At 42.7% G+C, this 763-nt stretch overlaps 1 protein-coding gene across 1 annotated transcript in view; it reads right to left on the bottom strand.

Moving 5' to 3' along the window:
• Window positions 1–240, bottom strand: part of LOC119585969 (speract receptor-like) — a 15,060-nt gene extending 14,820 nt beyond the window's left edge. Inside the window, exon 1 of the mRNA XM_037934683.1 lies at window positions 97–240. Coding sequence (XP_037790611.1) covers window positions 97–221 — 125 coding nt within the window. The 5' untranslated portion in view covers window positions 222–240. The remainder of the gene's footprint in view (window positions 1–96) is intronic.
• Between the last annotated feature and the right edge of the window lie 523 nt (window positions 241–763).

Raw genomic sequence — 763 nt, 5'->3', positions numbered from 1 at the left:
CCAATCAACGCCGAAATCACGGCTCTAGTGTCGCATTCGTATCATCTGCAGTTACTGCGATAACCCTCCACCACACCGGCACGTTTCAACACTTACTTCCACACGTTCGAGACGTTCACATCCTTTATGTTCCTAATGACGGCTTCCATGATGAAGTACGTGATTTGGTTGTACCAGTCCATCCGCTCCGCTATGTCGTCTTCGCTAGTTCCCAAGTCCATGCTGATCCCTCGCCTGTCATTCGAGACATAGGTTCTTTTTTTCATCAACCACACGACAGAAGGGGCGAAGGAGGGAAAATACAATTTGAATAACATGTTGGAATAGTCTGCGTTGTTTGTCCAAGGGACGGATGCCATTCGTCAAAACCAGTGCGAAAGGCTTGTGCAAACTAGGTATGGTACAGAGGTAATGCATACGTCAAGCTATAATAACACGAAACTAATTATGAAAGTCGTGTTCTTCAAGGCATATTGTGATTATACTCACTGCATGATGTTACCGCGTAGTAACCCCGTACATAACTCCAAGCATATATCTCATGTCCATACTCACTGATGCTACTACCTTAGATCTACCTTACCTTTGTAACTACCATAAGCCTACTGCAAGTGCATGCAGGCAGGCAACATACAAGTGGACAAACTAAAGTCCTATATATTAAACTTAATGCTTTAAGTGTGCACTTTTGGTAGATAAATGCTGATCTTTCAAATCAATGAGCTGAGTAGATAATACATATCCACCATCAATATGCAGATAT

Source organism: Penaeus monodon, chromosome 20 (genome assembly GCF_015228065.2).
Source record: "Penaeus monodon isolate SGIC_2016 chromosome 20, NSTDA_Pmon_1, whole genome shotgun sequence".
Classification (NCBI taxonomy): Eukaryota; Metazoa; Arthropoda; class Malacostraca; order Decapoda; family Penaeidae; genus Penaeus; species Penaeus monodon.
Note: the sequence above shows the minus strand (reverse complement) of the source record. Positions and strands in the feature narration are given on the sequence as shown.